Source organism: Hipposideros armiger, unplaced genomic scaffold, assembly GCF_001890085.2.
Source record: "Hipposideros armiger isolate ML-2016 unplaced genomic scaffold, ASM189008v1 scaffold_133, whole genome shotgun sequence".
NCBI lineage: Eukaryota > Metazoa > Chordata > Mammalia > Chiroptera > Hipposideridae > Hipposideros > Hipposideros armiger.
Genome location: NW_017731483.1, coordinates 3295569 through 3317851, shown reverse-complemented (window position 1 = coordinate 3317851; position 22283 = coordinate 3295569). Strand labels below are relative to the sequence as shown.

General features: G+C 45.7%; 2 protein-coding genes across 14 annotated transcripts in view; one reads left to right on the top strand and one right to left on the bottom strand.

Annotated features, from left to right (window-relative positions):
* Window positions 1-3616: 3616 nt before the first annotated feature.
* POLR1E (RNA polymerase I subunit E) lies at window positions 3617-16561 on the top strand. The gene is made up of 12 exons (XM_019649515.1): window positions 3617-3798; window positions 4396-4499; window positions 5750-5826; window positions 7323-7408; window positions 9136-9194; window positions 10010-10154; window positions 11492-11599; window positions 12220-12316; window positions 12979-13112; window positions 14006-14087; window positions 14879-15010; window positions 16172-16561. The coding sequence occupies exons 1-12, from the start codon at window positions 3723-3725 to the stop codon at window positions 16329-16331; spliced, it is 1260 nt and encodes a 419-aa protein (XP_019505060.1). The 5' UTR covers window positions 3617-3722; the 3' UTR covers window positions 16332-16561.
* Window positions 4499-22283, bottom strand: part of FBXO10 (F-box protein 10) — a 52856-nt gene continuing 35071 nt past the window's right edge. Inside the window, exons 11-15 of one of the 13 annotated variants that reach the window (XR_002124787.1) lie at window positions 22087-22268; window positions 19875-20005; window positions 17989-18134; window positions 13892-13960; window positions 4499-4576 (exon numbers count right to left, since the gene is read on the bottom strand). Coding sequence is in view for 12 of the 13 variants with exons in the window: in XM_019649502.1 (XP_019505047.1) it covers window positions 14060-14116; window positions 17989-18131; window positions 19875-20005; window positions 22087-22268 (513 nt within the window). In the remaining variant the exon portion in view is untranslated. The other 12 variants (XM_019649503.1, XM_019649502.1, XM_019649504.1 and 9 more) reach the window with 12 other exon arrangements.

The window sequence follows — 22283 nt, the reverse complement described above, 5'->3', positions numbered from 1 at the left end:
AATTGGTTTGATAATTATTGTAAAATCTAATAAACGTTGGGAAAAATAAAAAATATGAGTAAGCAAAATCTTACATATTAAATTTAACAGGCCTTCATATAAAGCTCTGAATTTTTGTTTTTTTAAAAATGCAGGGATGATGTGACTTAGCAGAAGCAAAATCAAGAATTTTTGTTTATCAACCCTAAATATTTTAAGTTAACTAAACAGTATAGAGGCTAAGAATAAATTCACATATTGGTTTCATTAGGAGAGGCATGGCAAGTAGAAAAAGGGAGGTGATAGGTCCTCTTTATTCTGTGTTACCCAGCCCAGAGTTGGAGTATTGATCCATGTGGGACCCCACAGTTTGAAAAGGATCCAGATATATTAGTGTGTGTCCAGCAGTGGTGACCAGATGAAGACAGACCTAGAAACTTAGGTGTGTGAAATAGCTGAAGGGCTGGAAGGAGTTGCTGAGGAGGAGAGGAGCAGATCAATGGAAAGTATGGTCAAAGTAGTCAGGCTTTTGAAGGGCTCAGGGCAGAGGAGTTGGTCATGTTCTGTGTGTGGCCCTAGACAGCAGAACTGGCACTACACAGGGAAGCTATAGAACGCATATTCAGCTCCATGTAAGGATAAACCTGTCCAAGGTGAAAAGTCTGCCTTATAAGAAATGACTTGTCCATGTCTATAGGTGTGCAAGCGACTCTGCATCAGAAACATGAAGGAAGAGAAAAACAGAAGGGAGAACAGGAGACTGAGACAGAAAACGAGATAAATAAAAAAGGGAGGCAGAGGCAGAAGAAAGGAAGAGAAAAGATGAACTATAGAAGAAGAAATATTTTTGAGAGTACACGGTGAGTTGCTACAAACACACTGGGATCTGATCTGCCTTTTCAGGTTTTCATTAGCAATATCTTGAAATACCAGCAGATGGAGATATTACCCCAAAAAAGGAGGACTCCGCTGCCTCATTCCTTAGTTTCAAAACATGTATCAAGTTTTCCTCTTCTGAAAAATGATGCTGAGACAACCCCAGAAGTCAATGCATTTCCAAACAAAATTTATAAACAAACATTTATGGTAAATTCTGCCTGTGATTACCCTGATTCGAATTTAGAAGAGGTCACTATAGCTTTTTGTTTTTTGGTCACTGACTGAGTAGGGTTCCATCTTGCCCCATCTCACTTAGGTATACATGTATTTATATGTATATGGTGTATATGTGTTTTGAATCATTATGAAATAACTAAACAACATAGTCCCCGTCTCAACCACCCTGCCATTAACACTTTCCTTCCCCAGATAGAATCTCTGTCACTTTGAATTGTTGCCTGTGGTAATTCTGGGAGTCTTTGCTCTAACTCCATATGTGGTGCTCTTCACTCTTCCACCCAGCTATAAACAGCCAAATTCTGAGGACTTCCGCAGACTTTGTCTGACTGGTAAAGAGGTACCTCAAAAGGGAAACAGTCTTGTACAGAGTGCTTCCCAAGCCTAAAGTGCACACAGATCACCTAGGGATCTTGTTAAAGTGCAGATTCTGAATCAGATGATTTGATAGGGCTGGAGATTCTGCTCTGCTAACAAGTTCCCAGGTGACGTTGATGCTGCTGGCTTGAGGACCACACTTTGAGTAGCAAGGTTATACACTATGTCCCTTTATCAGGAGGGGCCAGGACACTTCCCTCATGAACTACTATTGACTCCTTGTAGCCCCTTCTGTCTTCTTTGTCACCCCTTAACTTTGATTCCTGTTCACATTTTCATTCAACCAATCAACATATACAGAGAATCTACCATGTGTAAACCCAATGCAGGTTAATTTTAACCAACATTATTAGGCATCTTGAGCTCCAGTCCCTATGCTAAGCTTCTAGGATTAGTGATGATTCAGAAACCAGCTCGAGGGAGCTCCCACTGCCTAATCTGGGAAAGTTTGAACATAAAAACAAATGATAGTAGCATATTCTAATCTGTTGAATAAAGTAGGAACCCATAAGTTCATACTGCTATAAAGAAGTGAATAAATTAGAAGTGTGATGAACAGAATATGATTTATTTAGTCTCTAAGTACTTGCCCACAAAATACTTATTAATTACAAAGGGGAAAGAATAATATTACAGTAGTAAAGCCTGATTGATACCACTTTAATTAAGTGATCAAACAGTAATGGGACAAATTGAAATTGTGTGCCACCTGATAGGATACACTCAAAACAGCCTCATGTTTGTGATATTCCTGCCAACAATGCCTAACCTGAAACTAATCACGTGGAAACATTAGACAAACCGAGACTGAGCAACATTCTACAAAATCACTAGCCTGTAATCTTTTAAATTGTCAAATTAAGAAAGTCAAAGTAAGAGTGAGAAACTGTTCCAGGTTGAAGGAGACTAAAGAGCTATGACAAGTAAATGAAACGTGTGATTCTGGACAGGATTTTTTGCTATAAAAATATTATTAAGACAGTTGGTGAACTTAAATGGAGTATGATGATTATATGGTAGTAATGTACCAATATTAATTTCCTGATTTTGATGGCTGTATGTAGTTATTTAGGCAATGTTCCCATCTAAGGAAATGCTATAGTCTTCAGGGGTGATGAGGCATCAGGTTGACAACTTACTCTGAAAGGTTCAGGGCAAAAAAAGTTCTTTGCACTGTACTTGCAATGTTCTTGTAAGTTTGAGACTGGGAAAAGCATTACAAGTGCTCAAATAAGAGCTCAGGGTTAGGGTTATTCAAAGCATCCTAGGTGTGTGCCGGGAGGAGATGAATCTTAAAGGAGATTTGGAGAACAGAGATGAGTCAACCTGAGTTCTTACCCTACCTACAACAGTACCCCCCTTTGACTGGGCAAAAGGGGCCTCCTTCTGGGTCCATCCTTAGGGGCTGTGCTTTGGCCCTGCTGCTTTGACAACTTCCCATGTGGAGGGGAGGGTTGAATCTTCAGGGACAATGGGACATACCCATCAGATCCAGCTCCCCGCCTTCTAGTCCACCGGAGAATCAATCCCCTGTCCAAATGCTCTTGAGCCTGCTGAGTGTCTCACCCGGTCAATCCTCCCTGGGTTGATTGGACCACAGGTGTATGCACACCTAGGCCGGAGGAATGATCATGGCTAGAAGCTGTTTGCACCGTGTGTACGAAACTTGGACTTAAAGACTGGATGCCCAAGTGTGAATGGAGGCCCTAGAGTGCAACTGCTTTCTGCCAGCTGCCACATTTAGTTGGGGCTCAAGGAGGGCCTCTCAGAGAATTCTAAATTTGAAGTTGGTCTTTTAGGTCTTGGTAAGATATATTTGTCACCATAAGAGAGATAGATCATACTCTATCTAGACCGTGCTGAGCAGGAAGAAAATCCACATGGCTGTTAAGCAAAAGCACCAAGATTTTTAGGAGCTTGGGATCCTTGTCCTACACAACCCTTCATGCCCAGGCAGAGTGCTGGGCGAAACAGGCAGGTGGAGCGCCTCCGAGAGGCCGAGAATGGGGCGGGGCACGGTGTAGACCACGCCTCTTTGCGCGGAGAGGTGGGGCGAAGGCTGGGCGGCGATTGGTGCTCCTCAGCGTTCGGGGCGGGAGCGCGGAAGGGACCCTGCGGCTCTGCGCGAAGGGGCGGTGCCCGGAGAGGCCCCGCCTATTCCGGCCCTCTGTGCTGTCTCCGAGCGTGAGCACACACGCGGTAAGGCTGATACTGTCTTAACTCCTGGGCTTGGCGGCCAGAGAGGAGAGATGGCGGCGGAAGTGGTGTCGAGTGCGAAGTGGCTGTACTGTGGGGAGCCCGACGAGAGCCAGAGAGCTGTACTGGGTAAAGACCGCGGAGCTGGAGCAGAGTTCCTCATAACTTCCCCTTCCGTTTCTGTACCTTTTACAGTCCTCCCGCCCCCGTGCCGGACCCCTTTCCCAACCGGGCCAAGATCCCTGCCCCCCCTCCCCCGCGCAGTGACCACCACTACTTGGAACTCGGCTAGCGTTCCTCTGTCATCCCACCGTGTTTCTGTCACTACCTCCCGCCCGGATGAGGAGGACATCCCAGTCACTCCCACCCCAGGGCTGTACCCAGGATCCTGTCATCCTCCCATTCACCAGGTCTTAGACATGTTCCATTTCCTTCTCTCCCCTGGGCAGGGATTCCCTCCTCTCCAGGTCTGGATGAGGCCTCCTCAGTTGCCCCCATTCTCCTAGTTATTCCTTCCTGCCGCAGCCCCTTCCCTGCACTCCCCTCACCTCCCCATCCCCTCTTCCCAACTGGACCAGAACCTTCCTCAGTCCCACTCAAGGTCAGGACCTGGGCTTCCTTGCCATCGTTTTCCAGTCACTCCTCCCCACTGACAGTCCATTTCCTCCCCACCGTATATTGTGGGTCCTCCTGATCTCATTCCATTCTGGGACTGTGATCTTACAGTCCAGTTCTCCAATGGGAAGCTGCAGAATCCAGGCAACATGTGCTTTACCTTGTACAAGAACAATGACTCCACAAACCCCAGGAAGAGGAGTCAGCGGATCCTGGTAAGTGCTGCAGTGGCCGATCACCTCCACTCTGCAGGCCTCAGGAGACCCCTCGGGTGTGGTAGATGCGGGAGGGACTGAGAGCAGAAAAGGGGGAAATAGCAAATGAGCCTCTGAAGAACTCTTCTGAGCTCCAGCAGGTTGGGGTGTGGGGACAGGCTCCATTCACTTTCACACTTTGGGTGAAGTGATAGCCTTTCATTCATTTGTTCATTCAACAGCATTGATTGAGCATCCACCTGGCCCCACTCTTCAGGAGCTCGTATTCCAGAGCAGGGTTTCTCAACCTTGGCGCTATTGACATTTTGATCCAGATAATTTTTTTCTTGTGGGGGCAGCCCTGTGCATCACAAGATGTTTAGCAGCTTCCCTATCCTCTACTCATTAATACCAGTAGCGCCTCCTAGTTGTGACAACCAGAATATCAGACATTACCAAATGTCCCCACGAGTGGGAATTCCCTGGGTTGAGAACCACTGCTCTAGAAAGGTCTTTTGAGATTTTACCCAATCTCAAACTTACAGAAACATTGCAGGTACAGTGCAGAGAACTCTAGAGAAGTGAGAGCTGGATGTGAGGGACACTCATACAAGTAGACAAAGCTCAGGGCCTGAGGGAGGGAGAGTACAAGGCTGAGTGAGCTCAGTCGAACTCTCTGCTTGCTGGAATGTCTGTCTTCCTGGGAGGGCACAGGGAGCTGAGCTCTGAAGGATGGAGGACGGTTTGACAGCTGAGGTTTTAGTATTTCAAGTGAAGAGCATATTGACGACAAACAGCGGGAAGCAGGAAAGCTTGGCTGTGGTTGAGGAGTGAATCAGCCATTTCCATGGTCCTAAGAGCATACGAGTATAAGGAGCAGTCATGGAGAGGTGGGCAAAGAGGTTCAAGAAGGGCGTGGACTGTGGACCCAGGAAGTTGCCTGCAGAATCATTTTATTTAAGCCCTGTAAGTGTGGAGAGCCCAGGGCCTCTCTCCCAAGTTCTGTGGTGCAGTTCCCTCAAGAGCTTTTCAGACCAGCTAGAAGCCAGCACTATCTGGGGCTTCTCTTTCAAAAGTCCTCTTGCATTCCCCCCAGGGGGCACCCCAGATTCACTTAGAGATAGTGAGGCTGGATCATCTCCTAGAGGCTCTGTAGTTCTGATCCTTTGTGGCTTGGATTTTAAAGTTTTTTGCAAATGTGGAAAAGAGAGATAAGATGCTTAACACCTTTCAACATTGATTGTAATGGAGCTCCCCCCTCTGCATTGTAGGCAGCTGAAACAGACAGACTTTCCTATGTGGGAAACAATTTTGGGACTGGAGCCCTCAAATGCAACACTCTGTGCAGGTAGGGACAGGGGAAGGGACAGCTGCAAGGGGAGGTAGCGGTGGTGGCGGCCCTGGTACTGCTGTTCTGTATTTACTTTAGGGGAAGTGGGGGCAATCTGGAGACGTTTACCAAGTCTCTGTGTTCCCAGACCCAGGGGCCCTCACACCAGCCTGTAGACATCTTGAAAAGACAGTTGACTTAACATTTGTTGAATTTCCTAAAAGCCTCGCTCATTTGTAATTTTCTTTAAAATTTTTTTTAAATTGGGATGTAGTTGACATATAATGTTATATTAGTTTCAGGTGTACAACATAATGATTAGAAATATGTATAATTAAATGGTCACCAAAATAAATCTGGTTAATATCAATCACCACACAGTTATACATTTTTTTTCTTGTGCTGAGAACTTTTAAGATTTACTGTCTTAGCAAAGTTTCAAATATACAATATAGTATTGTTAACTATAGTCACCATACTGCACATTACATTTCCAGGACTTAGGTATAACTGTCTTGTTTCCAAAAGGCAGCTGTCTTCACTAATATGGAATATAGGATCAGTAGGCCAAAGCTTGCCAGAAGTTTGCTTTAGGAGTAACTACAAGAAAAGGATTTGGGGGGCGGCCGGTTAGCTCAGGTGGTTGGAGCGCAGTGCTCATAACACCAAGGTTGCCAGTCCAATCCCCACATGGGCCACTGAGTTGCGCCCTCCACAACTAGATTGGGACAACTACTTAACTTGGAGTTGATAGGTCCTGGAAAAACACACTGTTCCCCAATAAAATTTTAAAAAAAGAAAAAGAAAAGGATTTGGTAGTGTCAAAGGCTCCAGGTTTCTATCCAGCTCTGCCCCTGATTGACTGGCTGACTTTGGGTAATTTTGCCCTTCACTGACCCCTGGTCTCCCTCTGGGTACAGTAAAGATTGCCCAGCCTGAATAGTCTATAACTTTCAGAGGCTGGCATAATGCAGACAGTGTCCCGGTGATGGTATCCACCAGTGAACCACAAATGAGGCCCTTTCAGAGCCCCACTGGACCACCCTGATACAAGTCAGATCATGAGTATGTGCTTAAAACTGTTAACTCTGCATCATCCCTTTCTCTAGTTCAGACTGGCCTTCTCTCCATAATTACCAAGGTTTTACTTGTTTTTGCTTCCATAAAATTTATGTATGCAGTACGTTCTAGTGTAATTCTAGATTCTTACATCCCAGAAGGGTTTCCCACTATAGCAGTGAGCCCAAATGTGAACGCCTACCAGAATCACCAGTAACTTTTTTTTTTTCTCAGAACCACATCATGAACCCTCCCGTACCCTCCCTATCTTTCCCTCCCCACTCAGAGAATTTGCTGCTCTAGGGGATTATTGTTACTTCTAAGCAATTGATGCATTCCTTAGGTGTACTGGAATAGAAAGAAGGTTGAGAACTTTTAAGCAGGAAAAAGGAAGTTGTGTAAACAATACCTTTGGAATAATCCATTGTCACTGGTATTATTCCTTCTTTATTCAGGCACTTTGTGGGCATTTTGAACAAGACCTCTGGCCAAATGGAAGTATATGATGCTGAATTGTTCAACATGCAGCCATTGTTTTCAGGTAGGTCGCAGTCAAGACTCATGGAAATGCTGCATATTTTAGGTTTGCTGGATGAGTTTTTGATTTGTAAAACACATTTTGTAGTTATTTTTAAAAGTGTGTCTTTCTGCCAGTTTTTTTTTTTAAGATTTTTATTGGGGAATTGGGGGGATGGGAACAGCGCTAGGGAATTGGGGGAAAGGGAACAGACAAGTTGCTGTCCTTTTGTTCTTCAGTCTAGTTGTGGAGGATGTTGCTTCACTGGCCCAAGTTGGCACTATCATTGCGCTCTTCCCGGGCGAGGCAGATCAGTCGCCGGCTTCTGGACGGCCACTCACTGCGGCTGCTGGCCGCTCACGCTGGCTGCTGGCTACACACGGTAGCCCATGGCAACCCACTGCAGCAGGGGCTGCAGCCTATGCCGTCACCGGTGACCCACGGCAGCCCAGCTCCAGGTTGAGCTGTTGTTCAGCATCTTAGCTGTAGAGGGCAGTGTCACTGTCCCTCATATGTGGGATCCGAACCGGGACCCTCCGGCGTCCCAAGCCAGCTCTTAACCATTGCGCCACTCGGCCGGCCCTCTGCCAGTTTTTTTTTTTCCCATTTGAACAAGTTTTAAGAGTGTTTTTACTCAGCACATATTTATTGATGACCGACAGGCACAAATTAGGGGCTGTGGATGTAGTAAAATAGACACAGATCCTGTCCTCACAGTGTTTAAAGACTTGAGATCAGAAACTAATCTTAGTTAAAGCAAGTTGAGGAATGATCAGAGCAGAATATTGGAGGGCATGTCTGATACTCTTTTCCATTGAAGGCCCTTCTTAATTTCTAACTGTTCTAGTTGGGGTAGAGTTTTAGAATCTCTGGTAGGTACTGGAAGTTGCTTGTATGTTGGACAGTAACTTTCAGGTTGATGCAAAGTCTCTATACTTTCTAATTTGGGAGGAGATCCATTTATTTTTCCCTAATTCAGTGACAGAAGTTGCATTGCTTCTCTGCTAGAGTGGGATCTTCCAAAATGATAGATAGGTCAGACTCAAGGGGCTCCTGTTCCCTAAATCTTAAGTACTGAGAACCATGGTGAGGGAGGGTGTTAGGTAAGGAAGTATCCTTAGGATCATGGTGAATCTGCCTGATACCTCCATAGTTCTAACTTTATTCTCTCAAAGCAGTGGTCCCAACCCTTTTGAGAATCTGATAAGGACTTGGACCTACTTCCTGGAAACATATGTAGTATACAAAAATATATATGAGATTTTTGTATATAATTTTAAAGTGCCCTTGAGTCTCGAAGCCTATCTGTGAATTTCCTACGGGTCCATAGTCTCTAAGTTAAGAATTCCTTGCTTTGTAAGAAAATGAAACTACATTTAAATTATCCTCCAAATGCTCTTCCAACTTTCAAGGAGGCAAAGAAAATTGTTCATTAATTTGTAAAAAAAATTGTAAGCTTTGGTTTATTCTATCTAGCATATTGACCTGGGGCAAGTCTTTTCATCTGGAGGCTTCATTTTTCCTTATTTGTAGAGGTTGGACCAGATGGCCCCCTCGTTTCACTCCTTAATTCTCCAAATTCTCTAAAGCTACTTACTAAATGTTCACAGTATACACTCATATTAAGCTCTGGGAAGTCCTGGAGTAAAGAAATCTGTTTTTCTTAGATTAACTGTTGAACAAATATTAAACACTATCTGTAGGCCTTACAGTTTCCTTATTTTTCTGTTTTTTGTTTTGTGTTTTGATAGATGAGTCAGTTGAGAATGAATTGACATTAGAAAGTGAGACCAAGACTTTTAGAGAGAAGGTAAGTGTGACGAACTAAGATGTGGGACCTTAAGCAAATATCTTCTAGGCCTGGGTTTCTCCATCAGTAAAATGAGCCAGTTGAACACAGGAGTTTCCCTGGCTGCTCTCAGCTCATTCATTCTGTGGTTGTCTGGACAGTTAACCTGCAGAGGCCTCTTTGGCCCCATAGAGAGTAGTCCTCCTCTCTGGGCCAGCTACACACCGCTCTATGCCGATGTTTTGAACTGGTTCTCTCGGCTGATACAGGTGTAGTGTACCACTTGTTTTTAAGATTTAATCCAAGTTTCAAAGAATATTGGTTGTAGCTTGGAAATTTACATTAAAACAAAGCAAACTTCAGGATTTTCAATGTAGAAGGATTCTACAAAGCTCATCTCATCCCAGGATGGCAAATTGAATGAATCTTCAGTGCTGCCTGGAGCACTGTATTGAGAAGGGATGTGAAGCTATTGTGAAACTCACAGGGAAAGGCTGAGTGCTCTATTAGCAATGTCTGTTATGGGTGTAGGGTTGGAAAATGGTAAACTGTGTGCCAAACATTTACCAACTCTAATTCGAGTCAAGCAAGTCTTTATATTTTACAGGTGGAGACACTGTTGATTGGTAAATGGCCTATTACAATTTACAAAGCAAGTTTTTCAGATTTGTTAATATTATTTGATTCTCACAACAAGCCTCTGAGGTAGATAGCTATGATTCAGCCCAATTTACAAGTGAGGTCATGAAGGCTCAGAGAAGCTGAGAGTTTCCCCATAGTCACACAGCTAGGGGAACTTAGCCTGTCCCGAGTAACCAAATTTGTCTCTTGCACAGATGGACTCTTGCATTGAAGCCTTTGGTACAACCAAACAGAAGCGGGCTCTGAACTCCAGGAGAATGAACACAGTTGGCAGTGAATCTTTGAATCGTGCCGTAGCTAAAGCCGCAGAGAATATTATTGATACAAAGGGTGTGACCGGTAAGCAGCTGGAACTTGGGGTAAGAATCTGCTCACAGAGATAGCGTTCTCTGGAGATCTTTTACCCGCCCCACAGATAGAAGTGGTGGGAGTTAGGGCTAAATTCCTTCCTACCTCTCTCTGAGGGCCTTTGCAGGAACAGATGCCAGAAGTAGTAAGAAACATCTGACGTGGCCTGCCCTCAGTACGCTTTCTATTCAAATGGAATTTTAGTAATTTTTAGAAAATCCATACGCTATAATATAAATATTTTCCTATGTTTTCTTTCAGTATTTTTACAATTTTATTTTTACATCTAAATCTTAACTCAATGAAGAATTTTTTTGGCAGATGGTACAGACCTCATTTTATGTTTTCCAAATGATTAGCCAGTTGTCCCAACTCCATCCTTTTCTTTTGTAAAAGACGATTTGAAAAGTCAGGTTTATCATTTTACCACATTTTTAATTGTGTTCTGGTCCATTGTTCTGACCGGCCATTCCTATAGCAGCACTGGGATCTTTTGATTATCATCATCCAGTTTATTGTCTGATAGGTCAAATTTATCCTCCTTTGTTTTTACTTTTCACACATGTATTGGTTACTGTAGCATGCTTTTTCTGCCAGGTGATCTTAAAAATTATTTTGTCAAATTCCCTCAAAATCCAATTGGGATTAATATGGGGAGAATCAGTGTCTTATCAATATTATATTTTCCTATCCAGGAACATGGAAATATGTCTCTGTATTTATTCAAAGACATACTTTAATGTCTAAGTAAATTTTTGAATTTTTTTTTGTTCAGTTATTAGAGGATATATAAAAAGAAAAATAATTCACCAATTTCCCCATCATCCTGCCAGACCAACGGTTATATTTTCCTGCTTTCATCTCTGTCCTTGTCTATGTGCATACTTAATTCTCACATGGTTATTCCTGTGTGGTAGTTACAGTTTTATAATTTGATTTTTTTTTTTTCCCCTCACAGTATATGGAGAAATTTTCTGGAAGTTAAGCCATTAAAGGCTATTTGGAATGTCCCTCATTTTTAGTTTCTGTCATATTGTATTGTAAATATTCATTAGCATACCTATCTCTCCCGACTATACTGCAAGTTACTTGAAGGGAGACCACACTGGATCTATCTTCTCTGGTGCCTGGTTAGGTTTGCGTCATGGGTGGACATTGTAGTGCTAGACCTGTCAGCCTGAAGGGGAGGTTGGGCCATATTAGTGGGAACATTCAGATTAGGGGTTTCTGGACTGATTATGACCTTGAGTGCACAGATTTCAAAGAGTGTTGGGGAACCTGAAACCAAACAGGGTGATGCCCATACTGACTCTTCCTTTGTTGAAAAGCTCTGGTCAATGACGCCAAACGTGATGACATGCAAGATGACTCCCTCTACCTTCCTCCCTGCCACGCCGATGCAGCCAAGCCTGAAGACGTGTATAAATTTGAAGACCGTATCCTTCTTGCAGTAGAAACACTGCCTTATTTCACAAGTTGAGATGTACGCACATGAGCGGTAGAGCCAGGCACTCTGAGGGTGTCAGTGGTCCCGTGATGCTCACAAGGCTACATGCAGACCTTCGCCCAGTGCTGTTGCTGGGAAGTCAGCTAGGCTCCCTCACTAGCTGAGGGACCCCCTCTAGCACCGGCCTCTCTGCTCCTGGGATTCAAATCCATTCCTCAGCAAAATGTCAAATGCCCACATTGCAGCCCTGTGGGGGTTATCCTCCATAAAGAGTCCAAATATGGCTTAAGTCAGCCAGTGCCCAAAGTCTAGGGCAGACTGATTTTGTAAAAGGAAGGGTTGGAGCATAGAATTTCCCTACTCACGGGTCTAATCAGATGGAAAAATGCCTACAGTGGCTTTGTGAGAAAGAGAAGGCAGAAAAACTCAGGCAGGGAATGAGGTCTGGGCCGGGAGTCTGCAGAACTGAGTCCCTGAGCCCTGCTCCAGAGAGCTGTGTGACCCTACCCTCCCTGAGTTTCGACTTTCCCATCTCTAAAATGAGGCCCCCAGATCTAGCTAGTTGGATGTTTCTATTTTGGTCAGATTGTGTTCTTGACCAGTTACTAGTTCTTTCCCCTGCGGAGTATGACGCTCTTCAGAGCCCATCTGAAGCTTTCAGGAATGTCACATCGGAAGAAATACTGAAGATGATTGAAGAGAACAGGTACCCTCACTTGGGCGGATGGAGTGTCTGGGGGAGTGATGTTGGGACACAGCAGTAGTCAGACCTGATTGAGCTCTTATAGGTGCCAAGCACTCTTCTAAGCGCTTTGTCTCTTTTAGTCCACAGAAAATCACACTGAAGGAGGGTACTATGATTGGCCTTAATTTAAAGATAAAGGTCATATACAGAGATGTACAGAAGCTGTACAGCAACTAGCCCCGCCACTAAAAGGCAGAGAGGGGATTCACACCCGGGCACCTGACTTGAGAGCCTGTGCTCCAAACCACATCAGGATTTGGCAAAGTGTGGCCTCTGTGCCAAGTCTGGCCTGCTGCCTGTGGATAAAGTTTTATTGGAACTTAACCATGGTCATTCGTTTTTAGATTATTGGTGGCTGCTTTTGCACTGCAATGGCAGATTTGAGTTGTAACAGAGACCATGTGGACCACAAAGCCGAACATATTTATTATGCTAGCTCCTTACCGCCCCTGCACTACACCACGCTCCTCCTGTTACAAGGAGCATTGGTAGATGGCCCTTCCTCAGCTGTTGGGTGTATGTCAGGTGTGAGGGGTGCCTGCTGTTCTAATTGTGAGTTAATGAATGGTTCCTGACAGATCTGATCGTACCCGACACTCTTCCCTTTCCCTCCCTCGTTTTAGCCACTGCTCCTTTGTCATAGAGGCGTTGAAGTCTTTGCCATCAAACGAGGAGAGCCGAGACCGCCAGGCCCGATGCATATGGTTCTTGGACACACTCATCAAATTTCGAGCACAGAAAGTGATTAAGCGGAAAAGTAAGTTCATGATGGACATTTTATTCTGATTATTTCCAGTCCATTGTTTGTCTGTAATTCGACCAGCTCTAACGAGAGAAGAAAATGGGTGTCTCTTCAGGTCTTTATTTTTAATGATGTCACAGTGAGGTTTCTGTTGGTACTGCTGACATGCTGAGAGGACTTTTCAAGCTCTTTCCTCTTCTGCCACTGAGGACAGGTTGGATTATGTAAGTGTTTAGAGCTGACATTCACGTCTGTTCTGCATTAGGCAAAGTGTAGTATCCAAGTCAAATGAACATTTCAGACAATCATCAGCCACAGAGGGAGAAAACTCGACCGTGCTCATGAAGGCGTGTGGCAGGTTTGTATTGTGTCAGCTTATTTCTAACTGGGAGAGGAGAGAGTCAGTTTCTGCTGGTAACCCCAGTGTCACCTACAGCTAGGGCCATGGATAGCTGTCACACCCATCCATCCAGAGTTGGAAACCCAGCAGGAGACACCTGTGGTTTTAGGTACAAGGTGTATGCAGTCTTGTTACTGTGTTTGGGCACCCAAGAATCCTCCTGTTTTTCAGTTACTTGCTTAATTCTCATTTTCACATTCCAATCTCCCTTCCTTTCCCTGTCTCTGGACTTTCTCCACAATCTATTTTGCTTTCTAACATCTTAGGAATTCTGTGTCTTTAAGGCCTCATTGGAGTCTATTGTTCTTTTTTGTTGCTTCCCCATCATAAACATCTTTCATGCAATTTTATTTGAAATGAGTACGGTTTCATTTGAAAGTGGCTGTTCTCTTACCATATGGTTCTGTTCATAACAGCAGCCAAACTGTTGGCCTCTTCTCCCAGCTCATGGATGACACGTGGCCTGAGGATTTTGATAGAAATGATCAAACTCAACTTTGTATTGTAGGTGCCCTGGGACCTGGAATTCCACACATCATCAGCACCAAATTGCTGAAGCACTTTACCTGCTTGACCTACAACAATGGCAGGTCAGGAGGGTGATTTCTTTGGCTTCTTCCTGTAAAGGAGAAAGCAGGTTGTGTGTGTGTGTGGTGGTGGGGGGGGGGGAGTGGTGAGAGTGGGAAGTAGGGGCTTGGCTAGAATGCCATGTCCGCAGAGATACTGTGCGGACGAGAGCACTGCCATTTGGAGGGGTCGGGTCAAGTAAGCTTAGGAAACACTATATTGTACATACTCTGTCCCCCTGGGAGAAGTTCACATTAAAGGCTCTGGAAAGTCTTGCAACAAAGACTTATCTCATATCACACACTTCTTTTGAGGAACCCTTCCTGATGTCCCACAGAAGTGGCATTCTGTGGAAAGGCAGTGTTACAGGAAAGGGCAGGCCTGTGTGATGGTTTTGGGGAAAGAACCCCAATCAGTGCACCTGCTGTTTGCTTGAAATATGTTTCCTGCTCTGAGTGTGCTTGGGAGAATCATCAGCAACTCAGTGCGGAGTGACTGCCTTCCCGGCAGCCCTGCTGAGCAGGTGGGCACAGACTCAAGGTCCTTGCGGTACGAGGTTCTCACGGTGCCTGGGGAAAGTATAGGTGCGACCTTCTGTCCGCCTTGGAGGGAGCACTGGGATTGGGCCAGTGTCCACTGTGTGAAGCCTTGGGCCCCTTGTAGGATAAGGAATATTGCTCGAGTTTCCTTTCCTCTCCCCAAGATGGGAACACATTGAGTACCTATGGCAACAGGCTGGGATGTTTTCATTTTGCTTTCAGAGAAAATCATCTTCGAGTTTAATTCTGTCTCTCTACTGCCACTGTTTTTGCAGTTTGCGGAACTTGATTTCCGATTCTATGAGGGCAAAGATCACTGCGTATGTGATCTTACTGGCCTTGCACTTAAATGACTTCCAGATTGACCTGACCACGTTACAGAGGGACCTGAAGCTCAGTGAGAGAAGGTGAGCACGACACAACAGAAGCTCCCTTTGGGTGCCTCGATGTATTTCTGGTATCACTGGAAAGCATGAGGCTCCATTGAGGGAACTGGGGACATTTAAAATGGGAAAGACTTAGGACCAGAGGACAGTTGGCCGTGAGTGAATGGTGGAATAGGTGAGCAGCCACTTGTACGGAGTGCCTTCTCTATGCCAGGCACAGTGTTCAATCTGCCAGAACATCTGTGATTTCCCGAAAAAAACAATTGAAGAATCTACAGTTCAGAGAAGGCGCTGACTTCCCAAGATCACACAACCAAGAGGAGGAATAGTTGGGCTTCAAAGCTGAGCCTTCCCGTAGCATGTGTCCCTGTGTAACTGAGCGGCCTCCAGTCTCCACATTGCTTTCCCTGGGGTGAGGGATTCTGTATGGTCCTGAGGGGTGGAACCTAGGGTTGGAAGTTATAAGAACCCAATCTCAGCTTAGCAAAAAGACCTTCCTCGGAGTCAGATGTAAGGGGCCGCCAGGGAGGGCAAGACGGGGCCACCGTTTGGCAGGGATGTCACACTGGGGCTTCTCTGACCAGACGGGGAGAGTTGGCAGAGATGACCTTTCAGGCCCTTTCTAGCCTTGCTAGAAGGAATTCACACTGGGTAGGGAGTAGAACTTCCCAGAATCCTGACCTGTGTGGTCTCTTGGCCTTTGTCAGTGACTTCAGGGCATCAGACACCCAAGGACCCTGATGGTGTTCACGAGAGCCTGTGAAAACACCTTTTTCTGGACCCTTCTAGCAGTCCACAGAGGGATTACTCTGAGGCCTGCCCACAAACAGCATTGTCACAGGCAGTGATACAGAAAATCCAAAAACAAGATACTTGGCACCTGTTCTAGCAATCTTCTAGCAAGTGCTCAATCCTGGTTATAGGAAGTAAACAAAGTTATTAATAGGGTCTAGATAGATAACCTGGTTTTCAATCACCTATAAGGGTATTTTCCAATGGCAGCATATTAAAATGAAGTCGTCTGAGGCTCGGCGGACCTCGCCTGCCTCTCTCCTGGTGGCCACTTTGGGGACTCTGTCCTCATGGCCTGGAGCACAAGTGTGCTGCTCCCTGCTGCCAACCCTCCCTGAGCAGTGACATCCTGAGGAGACTCTCCATTTATTTTGTGTGTTTGTTCCTTAGGATGATTGAGATAGCGAAAGCCATGAGGCTGAAGATCTCTAAAAGAAAGGTGTCGCTGGCAGCCGGCGGGGAGGAGGAGCACAGACTGGGCACCCTGAGCATCCCGCTGCCTCCAGCCCAGACCTTGGATCGCCTGTCAAAGCGGAGGAGACTCACCTAGAGGTGTGCTTGCCAGACAGAGCATTTTGGCTGCATCAGAGCCTCTACTTCTATTCATTTCCATTTTTGTTTTTTAAAAAAGAGGAAAAAGAAGCCTTGCTTTGGCACGGGTATGAAGCCAGAAGCCAGCACCTCCATCGTGCTTGCCTTAAGCAGAAACATAAAGTGACCGTCATATTGGACTTCACCTCCCTCCTTTGGTGTTGCTGTGATTATAAATGGCAGATGGTTCTCATGTTGGTTCACATGTGGTGATGTGGGAGGTGGGGCCTGGGAAGTCAGAATCAAAAGATCTCACAGGCTGAACCCTGGGCAAAATCTAATGGATAAAGGTTAATAAAGAGAAATGTGAAGTGCCATGCTCAGGTCTGGAAGGGGCAGTGGAATACATGGTGAGGAGACAGTCTGCAAACTGGCATGGATAAGACGCCAGGAGCAGCGTGGACCCCAGGGAGATAAGGATGCTGTCTGCAAACCTCTGGAGAGTCATCACAGACAGGAAGAGATGTCCCCAGGAGGTAGATATACTAAGAATGGGGTTGGGTTTTTCTTTGTCCGTCTGTCTGTCCATTCATCTGTTCATGCATCAATACTTAGTGAGTCTTGCTCTGTGCTGGGCATAGAGGATCAACAGGGCATGACTTCATAGGGCATAAGGGGAGGGGGATGAATGGGACAAATCAATAGACTTTTTCAAGACAGGATTCAGTGCTTCCATGGGGATAACGGGGGTGGTATGAGAGCACAGAGGAGGGGCACTTAACTGAAATTTGAAGAGATCAGTGAGGGTGTTCCATGGATGTGATGACAAAATAAGACCCTGAAGTATGGATAGGATTTCACCTACTGCGCCTTAACAGGCATCACCACTCAGGACCTCAATTCCTTCTGTAAAAAACGGGGCAATGACCTCACTAAGTCAGTGTTTAATATGCTATTGATGGAACATAAGGTGATTTTAGTGGCACGGGGATATATCAAAATACACAAGGTTATAGTGGTTAGCTAAACTGCAGTAACAAATTTCCCTAAATGGATGGTTTCAACAAAGATTGATTTGTAGTATTGTGAATATTTTCATTTAATAGTTTGCTTTAGTGTGTATTAAAAAACACCAGCTTTCCATCTACTGTAGTAATACAAACATTTCTTTTTAGTTCAGCAAAATTAAGTGTCCTAGATAGGCTCCTGGAATGGAAAAAGGACAGTAGGTAACAACTAAGGAAATATGAACAAACTGTGGACTTCAGTTAATAACAACATGTCAATATTGGTTCATTAATATTGACAAATGTACCACACTATGTAAGATGTTAGGAAAACTCAGAGGTGGGGTGGGGAGGGTAATAAGGGAACTCTACTACCTATTTACTCACTTTTTCTGTAGATCTAAAACTCTTCTAAACAATAGCCTATTAAATTTTTTTTAAAAAGAAGATTTAAAGGAAACATTAAGTACTAACTTTCTCCTCAGGTGACGTGGATATAGCAAAAAACTAAGATGCTGAGTAACTGAAGTTGGGGAAAATATGTTTATGGATCTGAAACCCTTTGCAGACTGTCAGGTCCCCCCACCAGGGACTGTGACTGGTGATCTTCACGAAGCCCAGGGCGCAGGCAGGGCTGCAGTACAGTGCCTGTCACATGAGGACACAGACCTTGGAACCTGGAACTGGACAAGGTGGTCCTGGGATTCTGTGTCCTTCCGTGGTGCCTCGGGAAGGTGAGCAGTGCAGGGCCTGCGTCCAGCTGCCCAGGAACTCCAGCATATACCAAGGCCAAGGAGAGTCCCCCCAAAGTGCTGCTTTTAAAATATAGAACTTTATTTTAGTTGCTGAGAGTTTCATACGCACTTGGTTCACAAAAAAGTCATTGCTTACAAAATAATAAAGGCAGCATTTTATACAGCGACTCACATTGGGGCCACCAGAGAAGTGCAAAGGACAGTGTTGAGACAGGAGGGGCCAGTGCTCTTGTGCCCAAAGTCCTCAAGGAGAGGCCATGCTCCTGGCTCCCTCGCCCCCTCCCACCTGACCTGGGAGAGCAGCACCGAGGGCCTGGTGGAACCAGCGTGGGAAGCCATTGGTGAGGTGCAGACAGCGACCCCAACAGGCTGCTGGAGGCCCCACAGGAAAGGTTGAGTGGGAGGGGGATGGTTCAGGTCCTACATCCAGCCCCCTCCTCCAGAAGTCAGTGCAGGGTTTGAGCCCACCTGGCTCTGGGACCTTGACACACAGTACAGTTCAGTAAATCTCTTTGGGAACTGGCCTTCCTCTCCTCACTCAGACTACTGGCTCTACCCCAGGCCTGGGCTGGGGACTGGGGACATAGACAGACCTGCCCTAGGCAGGTGAGTGGCACAGGGATGGACCTGGATAACTCCAAGGCAGAGAGTGCTCAGTACCTGAGGGGCAGAGAAAGGCAGGGGAGGCTCAGGGAAGAGCATTGAAGATGGCAGTGTCTGAGCTACACCTTGAAGAATGGGGAGGCCCTGGCCATGTGCAGATGGAGAGGAGGGCACGCATGCCAGGAGGAGGGGGACAGCATGAGCCAAGGCACTGAGTGGAAACCATGGGGGGTCAGTAAAGGCAGGTGGTTGACCATGGGAGCATGGACACAGATGAGGGGCCCTAGGCACCTTCATCTCCACCAGTCTGGAGGGGCAGCTGGCGTGGGTGTACTTTTGGGGTTTGAATCCACCGAGCTAATGTCCTCCTGCGTTTGGGAGCTCCTTGCGGGTAGAGTGGAGCCATATGCGTCCCTGCACTGCCCAGCTCGGCACCTGGGCCACTCACAGGAAACCTCTACACTCCCCTCCTGTTTTGGGCATGTCCCTTATCCCTAGGCAAAGCCCCTTCCTCCCTCACAGGTCCATGTCTAAGTCTATGAGAACTATGTCCTTAAGGAAACCAAACAACTTCTCCAGCCTCTGCCGGCAGCTGGGAGGGTGTGGCGGTGTCCCTGGAGAGATCAGGACAAAGATGTAGGAAAGGGGGAAATTCTGGGGCAGCTGTCTCTTTCCACCTCACTAGAATCACATCCCTCTTTCAGGAGTAAATCTCTTCCCTGAGAAGAGCTTGGATTTGGTGTGTAAAACACAGCTCTCTGTAACTCAAACAGAAGCTGTAACTCAGACCAAAGCTTCAGTATCAGTTTTCCCCAGCTCTTCATAACCTCTACAAGAGCTTGAGTGACTGGAAACCCACCAATATCCATTCCTTTTTTCTCCTTGGAAAACACTTCCAAGTTCCTTCCTACTGAGAGCTGTGGAGCTGAAGGGTTTTGGAGGTACCTTCTTCTTAGTCCCTGGAGGCTTTAGGAGCCTGGTTTTTCAGGGGTGTGGTGAGGAGGAGGACCTGGATCCTTCTCAGGCACTGCTGCTTCCATCCTGAAGGCCTCACCTCAGCTTGGCTCAAGACCTGAGTCTGAGAACAGGATATGTGGCTGGTGCTCCAACAGTCTTTGGGCAGCGCGCGTTACCACACTCGGGCTCTCCATCCTTATAGGATGGTGCAGAAGATGCTGCGGTTGCTGTGGTACCCACCTTCAACACGGGCTGTGATCCTGGTTGCCATGGCTGTTACCTTCTGCCCACTGTGGGCTGCAGAGGGGCCTCGGAGAGAGTTTTCAAGGTGAGGGCGTGCTGGTGGGTTCACCAGGCGCCATGTGTCAGACCTGGAGGTGCAAGTTGATAGTCAACGGACTCTGAAAGTCTACAGCATTAGCCAAATGCCCTGCACAGTCTTACTTTTGGCTCAAGCTCATTGGATCCAGGTGTTCAAATCTGGGTGTAAGTTTAGTCTCCCAAGTGAGGAATGGGACGTGTGAAGCTAATGGGCAAAAGTCTTGCATTCTAGTTCCAGCTACGCCTTCAATTCTATATGTAACCTTGGACAAGTTCCCTCTAGAAGCCTCAATTTCCCCATCTTTATAAGATCTGGAAAAGATTAGTGGCTTTCTTTTTTTCTCTTTCATTTTCCTTTTCTTTCCCCCAGCCCGATGACCATGAATGTTTATAACTTTATTCATAATCACCCAAAACTAGAAACTAAATACCCTTCAGCTGATGACTGGATAAAGGAACTGTGTGTTACAGCCATACAATGGAACACCACTCAGCAATACAAAGAAGGGATGACAGATGCACCACCATAGGAGAATCTCAGGTGCATTAGGCTAAATAAAAGAAGCCAGACTCAAAAGACTTCATACTGGATGATTTCTTTTACATGACATCCTGGAAAATGCAAATCTATAGAGGACGGAAATTGGTGGGTTTCCAGTCCCTTGAGCTCTAGTGGAGATTATAAAGGGTTGGGGAAGATTGAATGCTCATGAAGCTTTGCTCAGGGCTTTCTATCATTTGAGTTACAAGGAACTGCCTCTTCACGCACACCAAATCCTAGATTGCTTAAGCCAGCAACAAAGTCTTCTATGTATTTTTATGCTGATAATATGACATTAAGTAGGACTGTATAAGGTGTGGATAGAGTCAGACGGGGGCTACCATGGGATGAGTAAAAATGCCTGGATGTATGTTCAAAGAATTCTAAGTGTTTTGAGTTTGGCAGAAGAGAGAGCTCCTGAATGGGGGTGATGAAAAGAGAGGGCTAGAAAGGAGAATCTGGACCTGACAGTATGCGGCGGAAAATGCCAGGCTGACAGGTCTGGGGTCTCCAAAGTGGGAGGGGAAAGTGGACCCCAGGGAGTCTACAATATGATCTGCTGGGATGTGGGAAAATATTAGAATTTCTATTTTTCATTTTACATTTTATGTTATGTATATATAAATATACATATATGAGGGGGTTTCCTCAAAAATATTTGTACTGAGCGTGTGTATAATAAAGAGATCTTTACTATAGAAACAGGATCTATCAAAGGTTTTTGACCATAGATGTGACAGGACTACAGCTGATTTAGAAAGATTAATCTGTAGGATGCATAGGACAGCCTGCCTGGCAGAAGTGGGGGTGCTGGGCTAAGGGCAGGGAGACCAGGCAGGGGGTTGCTGCAACAGGACGGGTATTAACAGTGCAGAGATGATACCCACAATAACAGTAATAATTATTATTTTTATAACCAGTATAGCAAAGCACCAACCAATCTGAACAGAGTCCATCCATTAACCACTGGAATAGCTATACTGAATAGGGGCCATAGGTCATGGGGAGGGGTGCTGAGACCTGAACGAGGGTGGTGGCAGTTGTGGAAAAGAGGTGCCAGACACATTTTAGAAGCAGAATCAAGAGGACTTGGTAACTGACTGATGTTTGGTGTTAGGGAGAATGGTGATGTCATCGAAATGGGGAACAGGGAAGGACAAAGAGGTTCAGGGAAGATAAGTATGAAGCGATTGTGGTACACTGAGGCAGAGGTCCGAAAACCAGTGAAACAGTGGCAGCAGCAAGGAACGTTTTTGTAATACCTCAGATGTTCTGCTAGGTCACATGATCTTATTTTATTTTAAACTGGTGCTACAAAGTAGAAATTAACTGGATTTTACTAAGGCTCAGAGATGTTGAGTAACTTGCCCAAGGTCACACAGCCAGTCAATGGCAAAGCTGAGATTTGAAACCACATATCTCTGACTCTTAAAGCATGTTTCCTCCCAGGCCTGACAGAAGCCCAAGCACAGGCCTTTATCTGACTAGCGCAAAAGCTGGCAGGACTATAGGGAGCAAGGGTGGCCGCCATCCCCAGGCCTGGCTTCCCCAGTGACCTCACTGTGGTTCTAGGCAACCCCAGACACTTACTTTTTCTTGAAGACCAAGAACTTGTTGTTTTTCATGATGCATTCGTGGTTGTTTGAGACCTGCTGGAAGATGGTCTTGTTGGTCTTGCCCTGGAAGATGATGTTCTCCTGCACCAGAGCCTTGGTGCGGCCCCGCACTGCGATGCCATAGGCACGGAATGAATGGATCCGGTTCTTTATTACCTGGGAGAGGCAGCC